The 22,446-nt window shown below is 42.6% G+C and overlaps 1 protein-coding gene and 1 long non-coding RNA gene across 9 annotated transcripts in view; one reads left to right on the forward strand and one right to left on the reverse strand.

Moving 5' to 3' along the window:
• LOC146766874 (uncharacterized) overlaps nt 1–13,493 on the reverse strand; it is a 203,249-nt gene extending 189,756 nt beyond the window's left edge. For 6 of the 8 annotated variants that reach the window (XR_014956677.1, XR_014956676.1, XR_014956680.1 and 3 more), the window contains exon 1: nt 13,239–13,493. This is a non-coding gene — a long non-coding RNA (uncharacterized LOC146766874). Of the gene's footprint in view, nt 1–747; nt 12,336–13,238 lie in introns of those variants that run through there. The other 2 variants (XR_014956682.1, XR_014956681.1) reach the window with 2 other exon arrangements.
• Nucleotides 13,494–13,721: 228 nt separating this feature from the next.
• The window catches only part of NXPH2 (neurexophilin 2), a 35,425-nt gene continuing 26,700 nt past the window's right edge, over nt 13,722–22,446 (forward strand). The window contains exon 1 of the mRNA XM_021548684.4: nt 13,722–13,963. Within this exon, the coding sequence (XP_021404359.3) occupies nt 13,910–13,963 (54 nt within the window). The 5' untranslated portion in view covers nt 13,722–13,909. The remainder of the gene's footprint in view (nt 13,964–22,446) is intronic.

Consider the following 22,446-nt stretch of genomic DNA (forward strand, 5'->3'; position numbering starts at 1 on the left):
CATTTGTTTTGAGCCTGTGAGGGTAGTGGCCATGGCTCCCATGCCAGAGGCAGGATAGCTGGAGTGCACAGCACTGATGGAAGCACTGCCTGTGACTCCTGTGCTCCTGGTGGGGCTCATGAGCCACAGGCTCCTTCCAGCCTCTGAGCTCTGGGCACCCAGATCAGGCCTCTCCCTCCCCTGTCCTGCTGCCCCAGGACTCCCAGTGTCTGTCAGGAGGCACATGTGCTCCCCCAAGCTTCTCCTGGCAGCTCCCCAGATTATTTAATCTCCAAAAGTCCATCTGTCAAGGAACAGAAGTTGAAACCAGCTGCTCATCCATGGAGAGCATCACTAGGCAATTATTGCCACAGACTATCTCAGAAAGTTCAAATTGCAATATGCCTTTGAAATTTGGTGTGCTTTGAGTTGCAATAGATGAACTACAAAGAAGGCTGCAAAAATCCTTTGTATTGCTAAGCAGCATTAATGGAGTAAAATGATGATGGGATTTAAAGATCCCAAGGTAATGACAATTAAAATGGCATCAATTATAGCAAAGAATGGCAGTAAAAGGTCTGCATCAGCCTAATACTCCAAGTTCTAATGCTGCCACATTATATCCTACTTGCAACTATTGCTTTGCAGTTTCTGAGCACAATTTACAAGCAACATGGCAGCTGACAACACAATTCTTTATGTCTTTGATATTCCCATCCTTTGATATTCCCATCCTTTTTTATAACCTCTTTTTCCTTATTACCTTACCATTAATCTCTATTTCCTCCCTGACTTCTCTCTCCAGGTGTTTTCTCCTGTATTTCTTCAGACCATAATAAATCTGATGGATAACACTGGGGGGAGGGAAGGATCTTCACTGAAGCAGCATTTCACAAAGATAAGGTTAAAAGAGGGGCAACAGGATCTAATGTCATTATATATTTAAATAGTGCTAATAGTGCATGAGCAGGCATGCCAGAACTCAGCAGCTGTCCCTAAAGGTACAAGCCAGCTTTCTGCCTCCTCACATGATAGCCCAGTTTAACCTCTGTTGGAACATATCTCAGCACAAATAGATTGTAAAACCTCCTTCCCTACAGCCAGTCTCATTTTTCTACCTTCAGAAATGTTCAGAGTTTTTCTGTAGAGTTAGAAATTCAAAGATTACACTCAAAGTTATGGAAAATTACAGCAGACGTTTAAAAGTAGAGTTAAAGGAGGGTGGATGAAGTAGCATAACAGAGGTTTCTTCATAGATATCTATAAGCATATTGAAGATATATCTCTATATTTGTATATGTCATCTAAATATTATATTTATATAGATATATATATATACAAATATCTATATAATAAAACTGATATATAAATAATATTTTATGTATGGACAAACGATGATACCATCAAAGTGAGCAGAATTTGGCATAAATTTGAATGGGAATTCATGCATGGGAAAGAGTTCTGGACGTAGAAATATGCTAGAAATTGAGGCACAATTTAGCAGAGGCAATAACATAATTGTGCTGTGTCCAGCTAAAAGAACAGCCACTCAGTTGCAGGTAATGATATCTGATCTAGACAGTTTCAAATGTTTAGGTTAATTGGCACCTAAATGCAGCTTGAAAACAACAGATCAAAATTTATGAGGAGCAATATTTTCACTCTCTGATCTCACTATTAAGAAGCAAATATAGGACCTACAAATGAGAAAAAGAATGAATTTCTAGTGAAGTGTATGAATAGGAAGAATATGTTTAATTTTTACTATGGTCATATGGATGTGTAACTTCTAGTGTTTGCAATCAGCTTTTTCAGGCTACACTTTTCTTGATTGAGTCTGTGTCTGGAAAGGATTTAGTCTTAGATAACCTTCTGGGACAAAATGCTCTCTGGCAGCCTGCTGTGCGTATATCTCCCAGTTTTCCTTCAGACCTTCAGCAAAAGAAGTTTTGTATAATAAAATATTTCTCTGAAATTCTAAATTCAGACAATTCAGTTTTCTCCACCCAAGAGAAATTACATGATTGCTCACTTATAACCATCCTTTAGCTCCAGAGCCCTTATAATTTGTTTAGGTTAAAAACATATATGGTGTATCACACCTTCAGCAAGATTCCATAGCTGTGCCAGATGCCATCAGTGGAAGATTTTGGCAATGAAGTACCTTCAGTGCAGCAATCCAGCCAGACACAGTAGTGAGTGCTGTCCTGCTGAAGTCTCTGTTACAGACACAGAAACCTCAGGCAAGATTTGACTTTGGAAAATTGTTGGAAACCCAGTTTATGTGGCAGTGCTGGAGGTGGAAATATACTTTACACTTCTTAAACTTTATAGCCAACCACTACCACAGCTAGAAGGTTAGGGCTGCTCCACATCAAGAACAAAATACTTCACTCTTCTGTTTAAGCCTTCATCATTTACTGTTAAATAAAATGTTTCAGGTTTCACCAAGTCTTTCATAGTGTATTTTCTGACACTGCCTGCACTAGGCAGCCCTTTTCCTTATTCAAGTTCCTGTACCTACAAAACTGTTTTCATTTAACTGTTTATAAACCAACATCTCAGTTCTGACACTGCCAGAAAAGTTTCAAATACAGCATCTGTCCCTCTTGTACTTTCCCTGCATTCACCAATGCTTTGGATATGAAGTTATGTCTCAAAAAAAAGGCCTGGATTACAAAGAGGTAGTGCAGCTGCAGAAGCCAGCAGTACTGCACTGAGCTTCAAAAGCACAAAAAGTCTGAGATTGTTTTTAATAACCTGGCCTCATCTTGAAGGAGAAGTAGGAATTAGAAAGGAGGAAAAAAGATGAGGCATGAGATAACCAGCTTAGATAAAGCTAAGGCATCGTTGGATGCAGTTTGCTTAGCAGTCAAATTATTGGGTACAAAACACACACACCCTGGGTCACTTTAAGCAACTTCTAACAGGCACAGAGAGATTCAGGAAACAGGGGATACACCATGTAAAAGTACAAACCAGTTCATTACTGGCCAATACACAAAAACAGTTGCTAGGGATAATGAGGTACCAATCGAATCCTTGAGAAGTTTACTGCTCCACCTGATGACTCCACCTGACTCCTTCAAACAACATTTGCCAGCCAGGAATATCATGTGAGGAGGCTTTTCTCTATTTGTTCTTGGGATAGGTTGAACCTTGATGCTGCAGAGCTGCCATCTTAGCTCTTGTTTTCTCCTTAGGATTGTGTATTTTTCCATGTTTTCTCTTTCCTTTTGAATCCTTGAGCTGCCAATTATGCCTTTGTCACCTACCTTATCTCTGCAGTTTCACCTTGTTTCTTTGCACAGCTCTGCTCTTTTCCAGCTATTGCCATCAGGTCAGCAGGTTTCTCAGAAGTCTGAGCTGGGGCTGCACAAACATTGCTGAATCCTGGATCACAGACAGCTGAACCACTGGGAGGAGGTTACAGGGACAGCAGGCTGTTCTAGAAAACTATTGACATTCTCTTAGGAAGAGCCAGGGAGCAGAAAGCAGCAACACTCACTTAATAAAATAAAAGAACTTTGCATCTCATTCAACTCTGACACAGCAGTGAGAGCAGCAGAGGATTCACACAAAAGCAGACAGAAGTACATAACAGACCTCTTCATTTGCTCTGAGAAGTTAAGCAACAATAAGCCTACTTAGGCCTGCAGATGGTTCAGTGCCTATAATGCTTGGCTTGGGTTTTAATGCAGAAATATCAAAAGCTGTTAGTGCAATGCTGAATGACCTCCTGCCTACAGTCAGTGATTTGCTTTTAATACTGAACACGATCTACAGAGTGACTGATCATATTTTGAGTCTCATTAGGCAGTCACAAATGGAAGGGAAGAGGCACTAGCTAACTCTCTCTGCCCTGATGAGCAATAGCAGGATAAAGCACTGCCAGCCCTCACAGATAAGAACCTGCACACTCTGGGGATGCAGCAGCAAGAAAAGTTTGGTATGTGCAAACAGCCGAGGCAACGTGTGCCAGATGTGACACTGCAGGAAAAGCACAGGAAATAAAAAAGTTATCATGGATATAACAACCTCATTTGTGGCACTCTGTCTCTTGTGAGGTGAAGAAATTTCCATGTCCTAGCAGGCAAGCACATCTAACTGCATGACCCCGCTGCTTTGTTCAGCTGAACAGTTAAATAAGTATTTTCCATCTTTTCTCAGATGGAAGGCTTTTAAAATGTCACAAATATTCCAATACTGCAAATGTAAATCAACTTATAAAAAGTATATCCAAGCTTACGAAAAATATCCAAGCTATTCTTCTTGACCTCTAAAAAGAATCCATAAACCTCTGAACAACAGGTCAGACAAGCAGAGCAGACATAAGCCTCCTCACCATAACTATTTTTTCCTCTTTTTAATGTCCCAGCACCTATCTACTCCTTACAGTAAGAGTTGTCTTGCAAAACTTATTCTGTAAAGCATTTGTATCAATTGATTTTATCCTGAATATTGGTTGTCATAGAAAATTAACTATGGTGTTTCTAGAAAACTGTTACAAATACTGTCATCTTGTGGAAATTGCAATTACTAAACAAAGATCCCTGGTAACTTCAAAGCTTTTGGACATAACTTTTAAGAAGTCTGTGTATGTCAGGTTTCACCTGTCTATATTTATATTCACTATTGCCCTGAAATGACTAGAGCATCCCTACTGATGAGAAAGAAGAGAGTATTACCTGTTTATATCAATGGGTTTGACTCCTATAATGAATTTTGAAATCACTGTTGAAAATTTCTACTTGCTACACTTAAATATTTGCAATCTGGCTACAGTGTGCCTCATGTGATATAAGAATGAGGGAATTACGTGATGGCAGAAACCAGTCTTTTATAAATTACTTAATCCCACAAATCTTATTTTCCTTAATTCATTACTTTATTGACAACATTAGCTAGCTGAAAAGTTACAGTAGCACTTGCCTCCACTAATCATCAGATTAAAGAAGTATGATAAGGTTTTAATTTTGGGAACACATCTGAAGAATGTCTTTTGATTTAAGAAACCTTTTTTCATCCACCTAGATATTTTCTTGTCTTCTTCCGTCCTGATTCCACTCTCAAAAGAAAAGAAAAATTGATCTGTCAAATCTTTCTTTCTATAACTCTGAAACTTTTTAAATTGGCAGAGGCTTTCATGGGTCTTTTCAACTTAGTTTTACAACCGTAAAAAATTGACAGATCTCTGCAAGAAAAATGAGAGCATGATAGATTTGTCAAAAACTCAGTGGATAAAAATGAATGCAACAAGACATATATATGCCTCTTTCTGCTGAAAGTGAAAGGAAAGCTCTTCAGAATCAGCAGCAGGAACACTCTGTTCCTCAGCCCTCAGTCCCACCAAGTTTACAGCTTTGTGTCCCCATGAGCAGGTGGGGGCTGTCTCCTGTTCAGTCCAGCAGCTCCAGGTCTGGTGATATTGATGATACCCCAAGATGCAATTTTGGACTCCTGTACTCTCAAGACCAACCTAGGCTGCTGATTTCTATCACCCTTTCCAGAACTGAGGAAACTTGTTCTGTTTCAGTTCTCTCAAAGGTTATGTAACTTTCCTTGCTGTATTATGATTTTCATACAGGTATCTATGCCCTGAGCTGGATGGTAAAGTCTGAGGTCAACACAGAAGAAACCATGGTGTGCTCACATACAGGAATTCAATAGGTCCCTCAAAAATCACTGCTGCTCTCCTTAGATAACCCAGCTGCACCACTTTTAGACATCTTGGCCTTATTGAGATGGATTTCAGAGCAAAAGGCAAAGCTAAAGAGAATTGACTGGAATACACAGCAAACTGAATTGCAAACTCATGCCCTTATCCTGAGTTTCTGGTCAAATAAAAAGCCAAAACAATTCCTCCAAGCCAGGCTTCTTTAAACCCACATTTATTATTTTATTTCAAGCACCTGGTCTCCAGAGATCACTGACTTTTAAAAAAATATCCCAGCAAATGAAAACCAAGAAACAACATAAACTACCGTGTTTCAGGGAAGGCTCCTGAGGCCATCTGATTTATTCCAATGCTGAACAAACAGAGCACCTTTGCAGTGGCTTTGCCATTTCTCCAAAACAGCTGAGCCAGAACTTAAAGTTTGCCTTTCTCACACTCTTCATCCTTAGAGAGAAGCTGTTTCTCCAGAGGGTCAAAGCACTGCTTCCAAATTCCTCAGTGGTTCTGGTCTGGATTCTGAAGAAAAAGAGGTTTGTGTTGGATTCCCCACTAGTGAACAAACCTTCCAAAGGTAATTCCCTCTTCTCCCAACAGCTCTGGCCCCACCTGGGTCACAACTGAAAGGGAAGGTGGAAGGAATTGTGTTTACTCTCCACCTCAGCCTCCAGGTGACAAGATTACAAGCAGCACCTGGGAAACATAAATTCCTTCAAAGTGGCCTGACATGAGGAAAGCTCAAAAATTCCCCATTGTGAGTAATTCCTTTAGCTTTGTTGAAGATGATAAGGAAAATCAAGAATTTGTGTCAATTTTCAAAAATAACCAATTATGTATTTAACCTAAGAGCTCGTGCATTTGTCAACCTGCTCTAATTGTTCTGATAACAGAAGGCACATTCTGGATGTTTTATCTCTCAAGACACCAAAGGCCACTGGGGCATGTGCTGTGCTCTAGCCTGGGTAGATTTAGAACAATAAAAAAAGAGTAACACAATCTGACATCTGCTGATAAACAATGTGAAAAGAAATGCAGAACGCAACGTCTTCATCAGTGATTCAAGTCATTTCTGTTGGAAATTATGTAAATAAAGACATCCTTATTTTGGCCAATTTGTCCAGAAAAATGATGGGTTTAAAAACCACAAAGGGCCTCCTTAAGGCATAATGTGATATGTTTTTCTCTATATCTGAAAAAGTTCACTTGGGCATGTTATCATCCCTTTAAGCTATTTCTATCCCTACCTTGCTGAAACTCCATTAAGAATATTATATTGGAGTTGTCTTTTAGATGTAGCCAGAGTTCACCTTGATATTAGTAATTATACATGTTCTACTCCAATATTTCCTTATCACTCCTTATATGAAAGGTGACAGTAAAAAAAAGCATATTTTATATAAAGATTATGACTTAGAAATTAAATAAAATGAAAAGGAAGTGGATTTGGAGGCATCTGCTGAACAGTATTTTTTCAGTACTAAATGAATGCAACAGCAAATTTAATCTCTCAAGTCACAGAAAAAGTTTTAGCACAGCTCTGGGACTTTTTATCCCATATTATAAAGTTAGATTTTTTTAATAGAATTACACAGCAAATATTTTTGTCATAATGCAGATTTGCATCTTTTTTCTGTTGGGTTAAATACAAAGCACATGGTACACATTTATGGTTTATACATATTCTATAGGAAAAGAAATAGTTAAAAAATTAGATTCTCAAAAAAACTCTGAAAACAAAAACAAAACTTAAAACTAAAGCAATTTTAGAACTTAGAACCTTAAACATAAATTAAACAGGGTAGCCACAGCATAAATTAATCTCGCATGAGAGTTCATTATAAATGAGAAAATGTTCCATTGCAAGAAATTAACTGATTAAATAATGTATCAATTTCTGATGAGCAAAACATATTAAAAATTTTGAAGGTAGGGAAAAACCCCCGAGGGTGTTAATGCAGTCACTCTGACCTCAAATGCTGTGATTGCTTTCTTTGAATATTTAGTTCTGCAATAACTCTAGCTACTATGACTTTTAAAAACAATTTTATTTAATTGCTCTCTTTTACCGGTTACAGACAACCCATTTTCCTTGTGACCAGATTTTCATCATTACTTCTTCTCTTTAATGTACCTTCCAAAATCTTTCCCATTTTCCTGTTTTGACATTTCTAAAATATTTTATAAACTTTGGAAGTTTAACTTGGGTTCTTAATGTCTCACTGTTGAGTGTGTTGGGACTATCTAGATAAAAAATAGCTTAGCATTTAAAGATAAGCACAAACCAAATTAAGGCAAAATATTGACAATCCAAGTTAATGGATTTATTAGAGGTCAGAAAGTGTAATAAACTGAGAGTCATAAAGGATCACGTGAAAAAGTAGCCAGGACACTTCAGCCTCACCCAAAAGTACATGGAAAAGAAAAAACCCAAGGCATTCTCTCTTTGGAAGAAAATCAATCTCCCTCAAAATAATCTCCTACTTTAGCGTTTAATGTGAAAGAATATCCTGAATCTTAGGGCAAATATTATGAATCAAAGGGCAGGAGAAAATGGAAGATGCAACACCCTGGGTAAATGGATTTCCAAAGGCTGCTGTGCTCAGACGAGCAGAGATGTGGAAGTGGACAATTCTCACTCCTGAACTCTGAAATACCCAACATAGGAAACTGCAAGTCAGAGGGAGGAGATCAGTAATAAAACTGTGAAATCAGGATTGGTATAAATCTGGAACAGCAAATGCAAATCAAATTCCTAAGAATATGAAGAGAAACACAGTATCAGCAAATATGAGTTTTAGAAATATGCAAAGATGTTGAAAATAACCTGAAGGAGGAGAAAAAAGGCTTGGAAACACAGAGAAATAGAATATGGGATAAATTAATCTGGGTTTTGGTTTGTTTTAAGGGTTGGATTTTTTTTTCGGAAAGGTAGATTATTCTAGGATGACAAATATTTCATTACCTGCCTTTGATTAGGTTACAAATTTTATAGACAAAAGAAATGGAGTCATTTATCAGCACTTCAATCAAAATAGGATTGGATGTCATGGAGGGAAACAAATAGGCTGGAGAGGATGATTAGGAAAAAGTTGTGAAGAGGGTAAGGTATGGTTTAACAGACTGTGTTCAAGGTCTGGGAGGAAATAACTAATAGGGTTCTTCAGAGATTGATCTTTGGGAACACTGCTATTCAATAAATTAATTAGCTAGTCAATAAATTAATTAGCAATTCCAGCAAAGTAGGAATTGCTATTAAAATATGCTACTCACAGAGAAACAGCAGCACTCAGTAGTGTGAAGATCTGGATAACACATTGGAACAACTGGAACAATCCAGAGAAAATATAATGGGGATGCATTCCAGACAAGGAAAATACTGCCACATCGTGTATCAAAGATTCTCTTTTCAACAGAGGTAAATTAGGCATTAATGACGTTCCACAAGACTCCAGCATCTACATTTGAATGCTCACCCACATTAAAAAAAAATAGATTTATTCCAATGGAAACAGATAAAAGAAAAGTTTTAGTAGACTAATACAGGAAATGGAATGTTATTGCCTGAGAGAAACTGCCTGGCTCACATGATTAATAAAATTTTATAAGAAATCTGTACCTTTTAAATTTTTTGGGCTACACATTATAATTAGGAAGAAGAGCTCATTAACATAAAGCAGTTGACTGTAAAAGGATCCAGTTATTAAATACAGCAAATTTGAAAATTAGAGGTATAAGAGGTTTTCAAATGCCAAAGATGTGAATTTGTGGAGCAGGAAACTCCCTTACTCATAACTTGCTAATTTAAAGGATGATCTTGAAGAGTTTCCAAAAATCCCCACACTTCACTGTCTGCAGTTAAGGGAGATGGACTGAATGACACAGGCAGCTCTTCCCAGTCCACTGTTCCCAGTAGCTGGAAACAGAGTGAGGAGTCTCAGGACTAAGAGAAGTAAAAGTTGAAGTCAATGCTTTAAATTAACTCAGAGGAATGAGATCTGAGACTTGAATTGAGGCTGAAAACTGATAAAGGTTTGATGCTAACTACAGGCATCAAACTTGTTTCTGTGGACAAATTACTTGATAAAGGAATAAAAGTTACTACTGACTTTATGCACAAGCATTAGATAGAGATCATGTGTTAATCAGGTATTTTTCACTGTTTTGTAGCAGCCAAGATGGTTTAGCAGGGTCCTGAGCTTTTAGTTTATTTTTTCCACAGCTGGCTCATCAATCCATTTCTAAAGAGATTAGGATTACATCCTGCAGTATACAACCATTCTTTCCTGAGATGAACCACCTATCAGTTATTGTGCCTTAAAATTAGACCAGAAAATTTGCCCATCCCCATTTAAATGATGTTTGAAGATCATGCTAACACAGCAAAGCAAGGGAATGCAAAGCACAGGCCTTCTCTTCTTAGCCGGCACTACGGTGACTTTTCTGGCAAGTAATGCAAATAACAATAATACTTAGAGCTTACTGTGTGTGATGTTCCTCATCTTCAAAGCACTTTACAATTATTTACTGCTACTTAATCTGGAAAAAAGTATGATTTCAGGCCTCTGGTAGCTTGTGTGACAAAGTTAATGTCATTTGAATCGACTGTGTTTGTATTTAATAGGATAGAACCACAGTACTTAAGTTCCAACGCTATTGTTCCATTAAAAGCCAATTACAGAAATTCGGCTTCCCCTGGATTTATAGAGCGCAGGTTTATTTACTTATTTATTAAAATATTTAGATCTATCTAAAGACTTCATCCGAATTTTGCCTTTCCAATCTCGGCTGATCCGCCGCGAGCGGGGCCGCGGTACCGCCCGTGGGCGGCAGAGGGCGCCCGAGATGTGTCCATTCGCCACAGGCTGAGCGCAAAAAACGCAATTTCGGCACGGCAGAAAATGCCATTTCTCAGCGTTAAACACACGCCTAGCAGCGTCTGACCACTTCCCATCCACGCAGCTTTTTGGATTTAAATTCTAACACGTGTAAACCCCAGCATATTTTATTCTGATGGTTCCGTATTAAACAGGGTATCAAATAGTGGTACTAAAATAACGTCAGGGCAATCCCAAGCATAAGTGTAGGCTGGGCAGAGAAAGGATCGAAGGTATCCCCAAGGTGAAGGTTGATGTAAAGCTCAATATGATCCAGCAATGAGCTCTGGCAGCCCAGAAATCCTCCCGTATCCTGAGCTGTCTCAAAAGCAGCGTGGGCAGCAGGTCGAGCGAGGGGATCCTCTCCCTTCCACTCTGGTGACATCTCACCTGCAGTACCACAGCTCTGCGGCCCCAAGGCACAAAGGATGTGGACTTGTTGGAGCAAGTCCAGAGCAGGTCACAAAGAAGCTGTGAAATTCTTCCCTGTGAGGGTGGAAAGGCCTGACACAGGTTGGTCAGAGAAAATGTGGCTGCCTCATCTCTGGAAGTGCTCAAGGCCAGACTGGATGGTGTTTGGAGCAACCTGGGATAGTGGGAAGTGTCCCTGCACAAGACAGGGAATGGAACAAGATGAATTTTAAGATCCCTTCCAACTCAAATTATTCTGAGAGTCTACGATTCTATGAAAAAAAACTTTTGAATACTGCTACAAAAAGTAACTACATTAATTTCATTATAATACATTGACTCGGTGACCATCACTATTTCAGTTTTCTCTGAGTCTTTGAATCTACTGCAAGTGAACTCATTTTAAGTTGTTCCTTAATAACACATTCTTTTGTCATAGATAAAGCATTTTGTCTAAACTCAAATGAGCAATTGTGACTTATGGCACAGTCACATCCACACAATGCTTTTTATAAGGCTCCTTGCAGCAGAGCTAGGAAGGGAATCAGTGGGATATAACCAAACAACCAGAATCATTATCTGGTAAAACCATGGCTGTTCTCAAGTGCCACAAGAGGGATTGCAAAGTTGTTTCCACTGACAAAGATTTTAGCAGTTGAACATACAAGGGTAGTCAAAATGTAACCTGAACACAGACCTAGTAAGAGGAGACTGAGAATGAAGAGGAAAGTAGTCTGCAAATGGCAGGCAGGGTTTGGAAACTGAAACCACTACCTGCACTTCAGCACGGTGGCAGAGAGCTCAAGTATCACATCATGGAATTACTGATGAGCAAACACAGGCACTGACCCAGGTGTACCTGCTGTGGTGGCTCTGCTTCAGCCCAGGCTGTGTGTGTGGTTCGTGTGCCAAACCTGGCTGAGGTCACCATTCCACCCATCCTCCTGCACCCAAAACTTCATTTCCCCTTCAAGGTTGCCACTTTACACGGTTGGTTGTCACTCCTGCAGCTCAAAAACACAGGGGCAACTGCTCCAGCCTGCTCACGGCTATCTCAGCAATGGATCTGGCAAGTATTCATTAAATTATGTTATTAAATGGATCTGACCCCAGTGACTTCTTTGGTCCTGCAGCCCTCGGGGCTCCCCACAGGCTCGGACACAATTACCCAGACCCTGCAGCCCTGCACAAGGAGCCCACATGAACATCACCCTGTGCCTGTGCCCAAGAGCGCATTGTCCCCAAGTGACAGATGTGTGGTGTCCCCAGGACATGTTCAGTGTCCCCAGGGCAGGCTCAGGGTCCCTGGGGTGGGCTCAGTGTCCCCGGGACAGGTTCAGTGTCCTCGGGGCAGTCTGAATGTTCTCGGGACAGGTTCAGTGTTCCCAGGGTGGGTTCAGTGTCCCCAGGACAGGTTCAGTGTCCTCGGGGCAGTCTGAATGTTCTCGGGACAGGTTCAGTGTTCCCAGAGTGGGTTCAGTGTCCCCAGGACAGGTTCAATGTCCCCAGGACACTCTGAGTGTCCCTGGGACATGTTCAGGGTGCCCAGGGCAGGCTCAGTGTCCCCAGGACATGTTCAGGGTCCCCAGGGTGGGATCAGTGTCCCCGCGACATGTTCAATGTCCTCGGGGCAGTCGGAGTGTCCCTAGGGCAGGCTCAGTGTCCCTGGGACAGGTTCAGTGTCCCCAGGACAGTCTGAATGTCCCCAGAGCGGGCTCAGTGTCCCCAGGACATGTTCAGTGTCCCCAGGGCAGGCTCAGTGTCCCCAGGACATGTTCAGTGTCCCCGGGACATGTTCAGTGTCCCCGGGACAGTCTGAGTGTCCACAGGGCAGGCTCAGTGTCCCCAGGACATGTTCAGTGTTCAGTGTCCCTGGGACAGGTTCAGTGTCCCCAGGACAGTCTGAATGTCCCCAGGGCAGGCTCAGTGTCCCCAGGACATGTTCAGTGTCCTCGGGACAGGTGCAGTGTCCCCAGGGCAGTCTGAGTGTCCACAGGGCAGGCTCAGTGTCCCCAGGACATGTTCAGTGTTCAGTGTCCCTGGGACAGGTTCAGTGTCCCCAGGGCAGGCTCAATGTCCCCGGAACAGTGTTCCCAGGACACTCTGAGCATCCCCAGGCCGTCTCACCGTGTCTGCTCAGAGCCGCGAAGCAGAAACACGTCGGATTTCCCCACGAGCACCGTGGCTGCCCAGCCGTCTGCGGGCGCCGGGGCGGGGGGGCAGATCTCCCCAGAGAAAGGAGCTGTGACAGGAGTGCCCTATAAAGCCGGGACCAGGGGATGGCCGTCGAGTCCGCTCACCTGTCGCCGCTTCCCTGCGGCGGCGGGGCCGGGCAGCCCAGGGCGGCTCCCAGAGGCTCGGCAGGGCGGCCGCGGGCGGAGGAGGGGCCGCCGCCTCTTTAAACTTGCCGTGCGGGCCGGGCTGCCCCGCCCGGGGCTGCGGGTCCGCTCAGCGCCCGGCGGGGACGCGCCGCCCCCGGCTCCGCTGCCCTCAGCTGCGGCCCGGGCGGGTCCCTCCGGCACCGGGGGCGGCGGGGGCCGGGCTGTGAGGGGGCCCGGCCGGGGGCTGTGAGGGGAGCCCGGCCGGGGGCTGTGAGGGGGCCCGGCCCAGGCTGTGAGGGGAGCCCGGGCAGTGAGGGGAGCCCGGGCTGTGAGGGGAGCCCGGCCCGGGCTGTGAGGGGGCCCGGGCAGTGAGGGGGCCCCGCCGTGCCCCGCGGGGGGAGCCGGGCAGCGCCGCCGCCTCCCGCCCGCCTCAGCCCGCCTCCCGCCCGCCATGGCCGCCCGCGGAGCCGAGCGGCGCCGAGCCGAGCGCGGCGGCAGTGCCGGGCTCTGGCCGCTGCCTGGCAGCGCCCCGTGAGCGGGGACAGCGGGCGGCGTGTCCCTGCGCTCGGTCCTGCCCCCCCGTCCTCCTCCCGGAGCGGCGATGAGCGAGACCCGCGCCGGGGGAGTCGCCGCCTAGACCGGCAGCCAGGATGGTGCCCCTGCAGCCCCTGCCCCTCGTCGTGGTCCAGGGCGTTCTCCAGCTCGTAAGTCTCCATCCCCGCGGCCCCCGGACTCTCACGGGGGGCTTGGCGGACACCGGTGCCTTCCTCCGTAGAGCGCGGCGGGCGCGGTCCTCTCTGGAGCCCTGTTCCCCAAACCTGCCTCCCACAGCCCCTATCATATTATCGTTCTCTTTCTTTCCCATCTTTTTTCTATCTTTTTTTTTTTTTTTAATTTTTTTCTTATTTGACTTTAATTAAGCGGGATTGCTCCTGTTCGCTCCGTTTGGGAACGCGGGACGCTCGCGTGCCCGAGCGCAGCGCGGCCCCGGGCGCCGGGATGCTCCGGGAGCCGCCGCGGAGCTGGAAAATACCGCGGGCAGGGACCGAGGGATGTGTGTGTTTGGGGAGGGATGTGTGTGTTTCTGTGTGCCCAGCATCGCCGGGACTGCCCGCTCACGGAAAGTTTTCTGCTGGCCTCAAGCGCCTTTTTTTTCGTGTGCAAGGCATAGCTGGGTGTGCAGGTAGAGTCGCCTGCGCTCCGAAGCTCCCCCGTTAGTTTCGGCTTGCTGCGGCGCGCCCCAGGTGTTTCCTCAGTTCTTACCACAAACCGTGGGACGCGCCGGTGTTCTGGTGAATATTCCTCTGCATGCGGTGGGGGAATGCGGGGACTGACGTGACGGCGAGGTGAGATGCAGACTGCGAAATTCGGAGCTCTGAAGGGAGCAAGGCAAAGCGAGGAGCTCAACTTCTCCCACGTCCGCGCAGCGCCTCGTCCGTGGGGCGCTGATGGTACGAAACAAACGGACTGATGCTCGTGTTTATGAGGAGGTCGTAAAGAGGAAAAAAAATGTGTTTGCAAAAGAGTTTGACCGTCTTCACTTTTATTTCTGAAAGATTTGAACTGATTTTGCTGTTTTGGGGGGAGTTTTGGTGTTACTCTCATAAATACCTCTGCTGCAAAAGTTGTACCTCTCTTCCCCAGTTGCCTTGGACGCGAAAGTTTGTCACGAAGTAGTCAATAGGGAGTGTGTAATAAACCTTGAAGGGATTAAACACCCTCCTTAAGAACTGGAGTCTAGTGTTACAGTGTGAGGTGATTGATTAGTTTTTGAGGAAGCTTATGTCAAATTCTAATCCGGTTTTGGATTGTGCTTGTCGTGTAATGTTTTTTGCTCCAGCACTTTATCATAGCAATGAAGTAGCGAGCTGCAGCCCTGCGATAAGGCGCACATTTCTTTCACACTCCCATCCTTTTGGACAATAAAAGGCTGTTTACATTCTTCACATTCTTGCAGCCCAGTTTCCAACTAAACAACGCGAAGGGTTAAGAGATGGGAAAGGAAGGAGAGCAGCAAATGGATTACAAAGTTGCTGAGCAGAAGAGAACTAAATAAAAACTCCTTCCTCATACCTACAACCTCTTTCACTCGCACACTCCTTTTTTCTTTTTTTTTTTCTTTTTTTTTTTTTTAAGAGCTAACAAAAGGATCAATTGAAACTTGTACCATCAGGAATGGGGTTTGTTGTGCAGTGTCTTATAGGTGATGTTGGGAAGTTGCTTGCTGTGAGTGTGTGAGTGAAGGCTGACTAAATGAAGCAAAGTTGCTGCCTTGAATCAAACAAGAATCATAAATAACCACTGCAGGTTTTCAGGTGCATGTGGCACTCGGCTTACCCAGGAGCATTAATTTTTTTCGTCATTCTTTAGATAAAAACCAACAAGGTTTTGGAGTCAATTAGTTTTATAGTTTATACAAGTTGAAATAATAAAGTAAAATGAGAATGTGTGGGATTTTTGAGGCATTTTAGATGTAACTTTTAACGTTAACCTACTACTAATAAGTTGTGTAAATGCATTTTGGCATGCTTTTACCAGAACATCTGGTTAAAGCTACAGCTTATCATAAATTAAGAAATATTTTATGTTGCTGATAATGCATTGAATGCAAGCCTGTGCTATTCTTTTCTCTCTGGCCAGAATTTGGAGGGACTGATGGCTTCCTGGAATCTGTTTAGCAGGTTTAGAAGGGAGTCATTGGTATTAGTGATTCTTGACTTTTTCTTTCCTTTTTTAACCAAAAATCAGTGTGGATAGTACTAGTACTACAGTGAAAGCTCAGCATTTCTGCCAAGAAAAAAAAAAAAAAAAAAAAAAAAAAAAAAATCCTGGGTTTAAGTGATGCAATACAGCAGCATTTTAGTAAGCCAGAAATGCTACCATCAAAACCCTTCCTGATGGAGCAGTCTTAATTTTTTATAAAATCAGAGGTATTAGAATGGGAAATATTTTGGCACTGCCTTTCAGTGAAGGGAGAAGGGTTTTTTTATGTCAGTAGATTGAACTTCAAATGCTGTCTTTCCTTTCAGATATCAAAGTGTGCTGTCTACTTACCTACTTGTTAAAGATGCATAAATTTGGATGAAATCCACGTGAAACTTCACAAATTTGAGGAGATTATGGCAGTGTGTCTCACTGAATTTCTGAAAGCAGTGTTAGGTGATTCTTTGTATGCTGTATCTAACGTTGCTCAGTCAGAAGTTCATGCTTACTACTTTTAAGACAGCACAGATATATTTTTGTATCATGTTTCTAGATTATTATTTTGTTTAATAGATGAGGTACCAGTATTCATGCAGCAGTTGCACATATATATTACCTAAAATATTCTGCATATTTGGATATATTAAGCAGTCAGGAAGGCTGCTGTTGAGTCAGGTTAAGGTGCTAACTTGCTCCTTAATGTATAAATACATTAATTTTTAAAGCCAGGTTTACCTTCTGTTGACAATATGGAGCAAAACAACAATTTGCAATGCACAGTCAGTGCATGCCTGGGCTGTTATTGATAAGAAGATGAAAAATTGCTGTGTTGTGTTATCATTAATAGGTGCTCTTGCTTTACTATTAATTTTCAGAAAGCTTTTCCAATTGTCACATAATTGCTGAATGCCCTGTTAGTTATCTCTTCGGAAGTAATGGAGTTCTACATGTTGAGAATTAAAGTGTGTGAAGCATTAGGATAATGCAGTTTATAGAATCCCTGCTAGTGTTTTGTTAAGTCAGCTTTAAATACCTCTAAGGAGGAGGGGGGCTTCTACTTCCCTGTGAATATGAGTTGTGATTTTAAAGAATTCTTGTTGGAACAAAAAAAAACCTGGCACTTTCCCTTTGTCTAGGCAAGGTGTAGTTTCAGACACACACTCCCAGGCAGGACCTGTGGTTCTAGGGGTAACCAGGCACTGTAACAATTGGTTTATTCTTGCATCTCTGTGGTCTGAAATTAAGAAAGGCTCACAGCAGCATTTTCCAGTGCTTATAGTCAAAGTTGCTTCAGTATCCTATCAATAAACTCTCTTCTAACATTAGCATTGGGCAGAGAAATCTAGGAAACAATCACTTCACAAATCCTTAAAAGCAGTTGATATTTTCCCCAACATTGTTTCTATAGATGAGAAATAATTAGGAAAAAAAAAAAGACAAATGTTGTTAATTTAAAATTTTTCTCTACTGAGTTTAGCAGTATAGCATTTGACATGAGTGAAATTCAATGACAGATTGTTTGGAATTTCAAGACCTGAAAATAACTATAACCAAAGCAAGTTTTGACAATGAAACAGAATTTTTACCGAGTTGTTTTGTTGGGTTTCTTTAACAGAATTTAAGGTTCTTAGCAAATTGAGCTGAAAGAATATTTGCTGTAGTGCAAGATACTGCTTCATAAGAAGAAATATATTAAAAGCTGAGCTAAAGCTGCCTTTCCATTTAAAATATGCATATCCTGTGAGGTAGAAACACAGAGATCTGTTCTTTCTGGCTACTTAGTCTCCATAGCCTTGCAAATGTGGTCCAGGTAGCATGCCCTTGCAGTGAGAATCAGAAATATGCACCATGCAAGACTCTCAGCACCATTTCAGAAAGGTAAATGCTTCCCTCTGGTCATCTGGAAGTGCACAGATGAAATTCCATCCCCCCTTAATTTCATGGAGAAATTTGTAATAAAATGTATTGGACCCAACCTTTCATTTGGCTTCCTTTGGTAATTTTTCTGATGCTGTAGGCATTATAAGCCTTGTGTAATAAAGGAATGTAGCTAACTCAAGAATTGCAGGTAATTTGGTGCTGAAGACAGATCAACAAACGCTGGTTTCAGCAGGTTGAGGATTTATTACCCTGAATAAGGAATTGTGTCTTAAGGTGGATGGGGCCAGGTTTAGTTTGCATAGGAGGTTCACAACTCAACCTGTCCTTGCATCACATCTTTTGATCCAGTTCCATGAAGCTGGTTCCATGATCCTTTTCAGTTTATTTGTAGGTTAACCGGGGCACAGAAAGATTCCAGATCCTGTTTAAAATCTGTACAGCAAGACTTCTTTGACTGATGTGCAATAGCCACAAGATACCCCAGGTTTCCCTAGGCACAATCCATGTCTCAAACTTTCCATCTGTAACACACAAGGAATTTTCCTGCCATTGTAAAGCACTTGGAATGATATCAGAGCTGTGCTGTAAGTGTAACAGACAGGGAAGTGAAATGGAAAGACTGGTGAAGCCCCAGTGCTAAAATAGGATCCTCTCATCACTCCCACCTTTCTGGTTTTCCTCCTGCGAGAAGGGAACTCGGGAATGGGAGTTGAAAGGGAGCAGCAGAAACCACTGGCTGACCTGGACATTAAGAGCATCAGAGAGGTGCAACTCTGCCCTAGGTACACTAAAATTTCTCTTATATTGTTAACATTTTTACCTTTAATCAACACTTTGCAAGCAAAACTGTACAAGGAGAAGCTAGAGCTGCTTGGGAAATTGGCGCTGAGGTGCCAGCAAGTTGCTTGTGGTCCGTGGGTGAGGTGTTGACCTTTATTTGGTCCAGGTGTTGATTAAGATGTAATTCTTGGGCACTTCTGGTGAAGTGCTGCAGTAAGCAAAGATCAGTGCTACTCTGCAATGGTTATAAAACAAAAGCTGTGATTCCCTAGGTGGGGATTGCCTCTTGCTCAGAAACAGAGTGAACTGTTCCGGTGCTCAGGGAAGCTTGTAGCTTTGGATCTTCCACACCTACTTGTCAATGTATCGGAGACGATGAAAAAGGAAGGGGTTTTTCGGGTTTGTGCTGTTTGTCCTGCACTTACCAGGACAGTCCATTTTCTCTGCTAATTGTCTTTTGCGTCCTGATTTTTGCCTACTTTAACTCACTGCTTCACTATACCCATTATAAAACACAAACACCGGCCGTAAAATCTTTGCTAGATCAAATCTAGCGGAATTGGAAAACAGGAAGGTAGCAGTTCCCATTCACGTGGCTGTTATAAATTCATCCTGAACCTGACTTCCCAAAACACCCTGTTCTGAGGCAGCTTTGGCCTTTCACTTCGAATCTTAAACAGGTTTGCGTTTATTTCCCCAACCCCGTTCATCCTTCCCATTATGTTTCCTTCCATCCCTTCCATTTCCCACTGGGTTTGTAGCGATATTTCATATAGTGTGTTTGGGTACTTAAAGGATCAATCAGAGTGAAAATGAGGGGTGACCTGCTGACAGTTTTTGCTTCCAGCAGAGCATCACAGCTGTGAAGTAAGTCCAGTCTGCAGGTCAGGACTTGAAAAACATTGCTAATTCCTTTCCTGTAGGGAATCTCCTTGTGGGCTGGTGTTCTGGGTCAGCTCTAAGCTCAGTTGCACTTAAGAGATTCAAGGAAACAAATTAGGAGTGGGGAGGAAATAAAGGGCTGTGAAGTTGGGTCAGCAGTTAAGACTGAGTAGTTTTGTCTTTGCAGCAGGGATTTCAGTGCTGGTGTGATGCTCTGCTCTCCCTGGAATGGCAGTGCTTACTGTAAATATAGAATTGGAACGATTGACTATAATTTAAGGTAGATTTAAAGAGCTCTAAGAGCTGTAGTTCTTGAGATAGGGTTTCTCTTTGTTCCAAATGACTGGTAGTAATATAAGCTATTATTAGCTGGGAAGTGAAAATGAAAGAATAGGGAGAAATAAAAAAATAAAGTGAAGAATCTAATGTCTCTAAAATCAGGCTTTATGTGCATTGGGGCCTATTATGGTTATTGTATCATTACAGTACAGATTTGAGCCTACTCCAAAAGCTCTCATTCTGCTTCTCCAGATCCAGCATGTTTGGTATATGTTCATGATCAGTTGTGAATTTCTTGACATTATAGTACTTGTTTTGGGGGATGACCAGGTATTTCTAATATAATCAATCACCAGAATAAACGCTACCTTAATTTCATCTTACTTTACCCATTATCAAGGAAAATAAAACACTGTGCATAGGAGTGCTCCAATATTTGTTCTTCTATTAAATAGATTTAAGGGGTTTTAATGGAGAAGGAGCTGGCTGTGCTTGAGGCTGACCTGGAGAGAAAAAAGCTCTGGGACTTTGCTGAGGGAATAAGAGGTGAATATGAGAGAAAGATGATGGATGTAAAACAGCCCTGTGGGCAGGTGGAGTGAGCCTGAGAAGTTACTGCAGGCAGAGAAGGACAGAGACTGACAGTAACTAGGAATATTCCCACAGTAACAGACTTACTTGTGCATCAAACCCAGGTGGATGAAATATCAGACCTTGAAGTTTTTTCTTCTTTAATGCTGCCTGTCTTTCTTTTCCTTGCAAGCACCTGTTGCTCGTAATGTGTTTGGAAAGTTGGAATTCCTGTTCCCAGTGGGAATTTAAGGGTCTCATTGGCAGTGGTTTGTTCTCAATCCTTTGGCTGTAGTGGTGAGTGTGTTTCTTCACCACTGGGAGCCTAAACCCAAGCAAGGTGTTCCCAAGTTGAATTTTCTCCTTACTTAAGGTGATTCCTAGAAGAAAACTTCTGAAATTGTAGTACAAGAATAGGCACATAAGAGTAATTTTATAGTGCACTGTAACTGGAGTTCATGGCAGTTCATACTCAAGATGTGTTAAATGTGTGTCATCATTTTTTTGGGAAACTAAAGAAATAAAACAGAACCTAGAGGCAAATTTCTTACCTCCACCCCAGTAGACCAGAAGAATATTTTGCATAACTGACTCTGTCCTTCCCTGGCCCAACTCCATACAAAGGCGAAGAGCTGCTGAATCTGATCTTAACTGGGGCATTTTTGGAGTGATGTAATTTGGATCAAGGCAGGAGTGAAGCTGGGTTCTTCAGTTTCTCAAGCAGAGTGCCAGGTAGAGGGCTAAAGCCTGTGTTGTTTTCCACTCATTAAACTAACAAAATGCTAATCAGCCTTGTGGAAAGATTGCAGTAGATAATGTTACTGTGACACCACTGTCTTATCAGGTGTGTTAGCCTGGTCCACTTTAAATGAGCTGATTGAAACACCTCAGCCTTTTTTGAAACCGATTCAGTTTTGCCCATTGACTCCTTTCAGTTCTGTCACCATTCGAGGCAAGGAAGAAAAGACTGATGAACTTGTGGAGCTGGGACAAATCCTGTGCTACAGCTGCTGTTGTGTGCCAGCCTCTGCTGCCACCCGCTGCTGAGCTGCTGTGTCGATTTCCAGACATTGCATTAATCTTCCAGTGCTGGAAACATCCATTTTTGAGTTAATTCTGAGTCAAACTGCAGTGTCTGCTATTGCTGAGTGACAAATCCATCAGTCTTCTTTGCCTTCCCCTGGCTTGGGTCTGCTCATTGCTGTGAAGAAGCTTCTGGCCCTCCAGGGAGTTTTCTAAGCTGCATTCTGCTGGGAGCTGCCTGCTTTCTCCCTCTGTTTCTGTCTCCCTCTGTGCTCTAACTTCCCCAAGTTTTTTCCAAGCAGAGGATGCTCAGCTCCTCTGGGAGAACCAGCAGCTTCCTTGCTTTCCTCTTCCTCCTGGAGATGCCCCTCCATCCAAAGTACAGCAGCCCAAGAGCAGGTAGAAAGACTGCCTTCCTTTCTACTACTCAGATTCAAATTTTCTAATTTAAATATTTTTAAATTATTTTTAGAAACATTTTAATTTTTGCAGGTAACAAATTGTTAGAGCTACCTTTCCAGAATCTATTAGTGGTCATCTGTTCACGTCTCACTGACTGCTTCTGTCCAAGCTGTCTGGTAGCAAATCAATTCAAAGGTTTATCAGCCTTGAGTCCTAGGCTGTATAATGTATTTCCAGAGTGTCTCCATTTCAAATTGTCCATTTTTTAATTCATTTGTCATGATTCCAAGTCATAGTGGATATCCAGTGTTAAAGCACATGATTGGAATATGATGTGAGGATTGTATTTTAAGGAGCAAGTTTTATAGAACTGTAGATGTTGTAGATTCTTCCCTAAAAAGCATATTTTGTTTCTAAAAAGCATATTTTTCCCCTCTGTGCAGGGACACCTTCTGCCTATCAAGGTCTTATTGTGGCAGTGAACTGTGTTGTGTAAAACTTAGATCCAGAGCAAGAGATGCAACAAACTGCATTTCTACCACATTATTACCATCCAGGGGCACAGAAGGTTTTTGATTTCTCTATGCTTTCTCTCCTTCTTCCTGCAACCCATAATCCCAGATTTATTTTTTTATGTCAGTTTTGGTGAGATCACAGTTAATGCCTT

Source organism: Lonchura striata, chromosome 7 (genome assembly GCF_050655825.1).
Source record: "Lonchura striata isolate lonStrDom1 chromosome 7, ASM5065582v1, whole genome shotgun sequence".
In the NCBI taxonomy this organism is placed as follows: domain Eukaryota; kingdom Metazoa; phylum Chordata; class Aves; order Passeriformes; family Estrildidae; genus Lonchura; species Lonchura striata.